Source organism: Bison bison, unplaced genomic scaffold, assembly GCF_000754665.1.
Source record: "Bison bison bison isolate TAMUID 2011002044 unplaced genomic scaffold, Bison_UMD1.0 scf7180017864508, whole genome shotgun sequence".
Taxonomy (NCBI): domain Eukaryota; kingdom Metazoa; phylum Chordata; class Mammalia; order Artiodactyla; family Bovidae; genus Bison; species Bison bison.
The window spans coordinates 5,315,648-5,315,971 of record NW_011495064.1 but is presented as its reverse complement, the minus strand read 5'-3'; the positions used below and the strand labels follow the sequence as shown (position 1 = coordinate 5,315,971).

Below are 324 nucleotides of genomic sequence, written 5' to 3'. Positions count from 1 at the left end.
TTTCTTGGTTTCTCATGGAAAACATTTTATACACCTAGTTTTTTCCTTCTATACTTAAGGTCAATCAGTGTTCAGACAGGTCCATTCCTTGTTTTTCTTGGTGATATTACCACATAATATTGCATTGACTCCAATTTCTGCCCCCGGTGGAAAAATTAGATGATTTCAAACACTTTCTTCAGCTCCACAATAAGCTGCCAGTCACTCTTCTGCATCTCGTCTCTGAACCAGTCTTTGAGAGCATCGATGGACTGCCGGCTGATCTGCAAGGCCCGAGGCACAGACAATAAACAAAACCACATAACAAATGAGTGCCCGGTGCTG

General features: G+C 42.3%; 2 protein-coding genes across 7 annotated transcripts in view; one reads left to right on the top strand and one right to left on the bottom strand.

Annotated features, from left to right (window-relative positions):
* REV1 (REV1, polymerase (DNA directed)) overlaps window positions 1-324 on the top strand; it is a 95,976-nt gene that overhangs the window by 44,585 nt on the left and 51,067 nt on the right. The window lies entirely within an intron of this gene.
* Window positions 10-324, bottom strand: part of EIF5B (eukaryotic translation initiation factor 5B) — a 128,137-nt gene continuing 127,822 nt past the window's right edge. Inside the window, exon 24 of the mRNA XM_010829639.1 lies at window positions 10-263. Within this exon, the coding sequence (XP_010827941.1) occupies window positions 156-263 (108 nt within the window). The 3' untranslated portion in view covers window positions 10-155. The remainder of the gene's footprint in view (window positions 264-324) is intronic.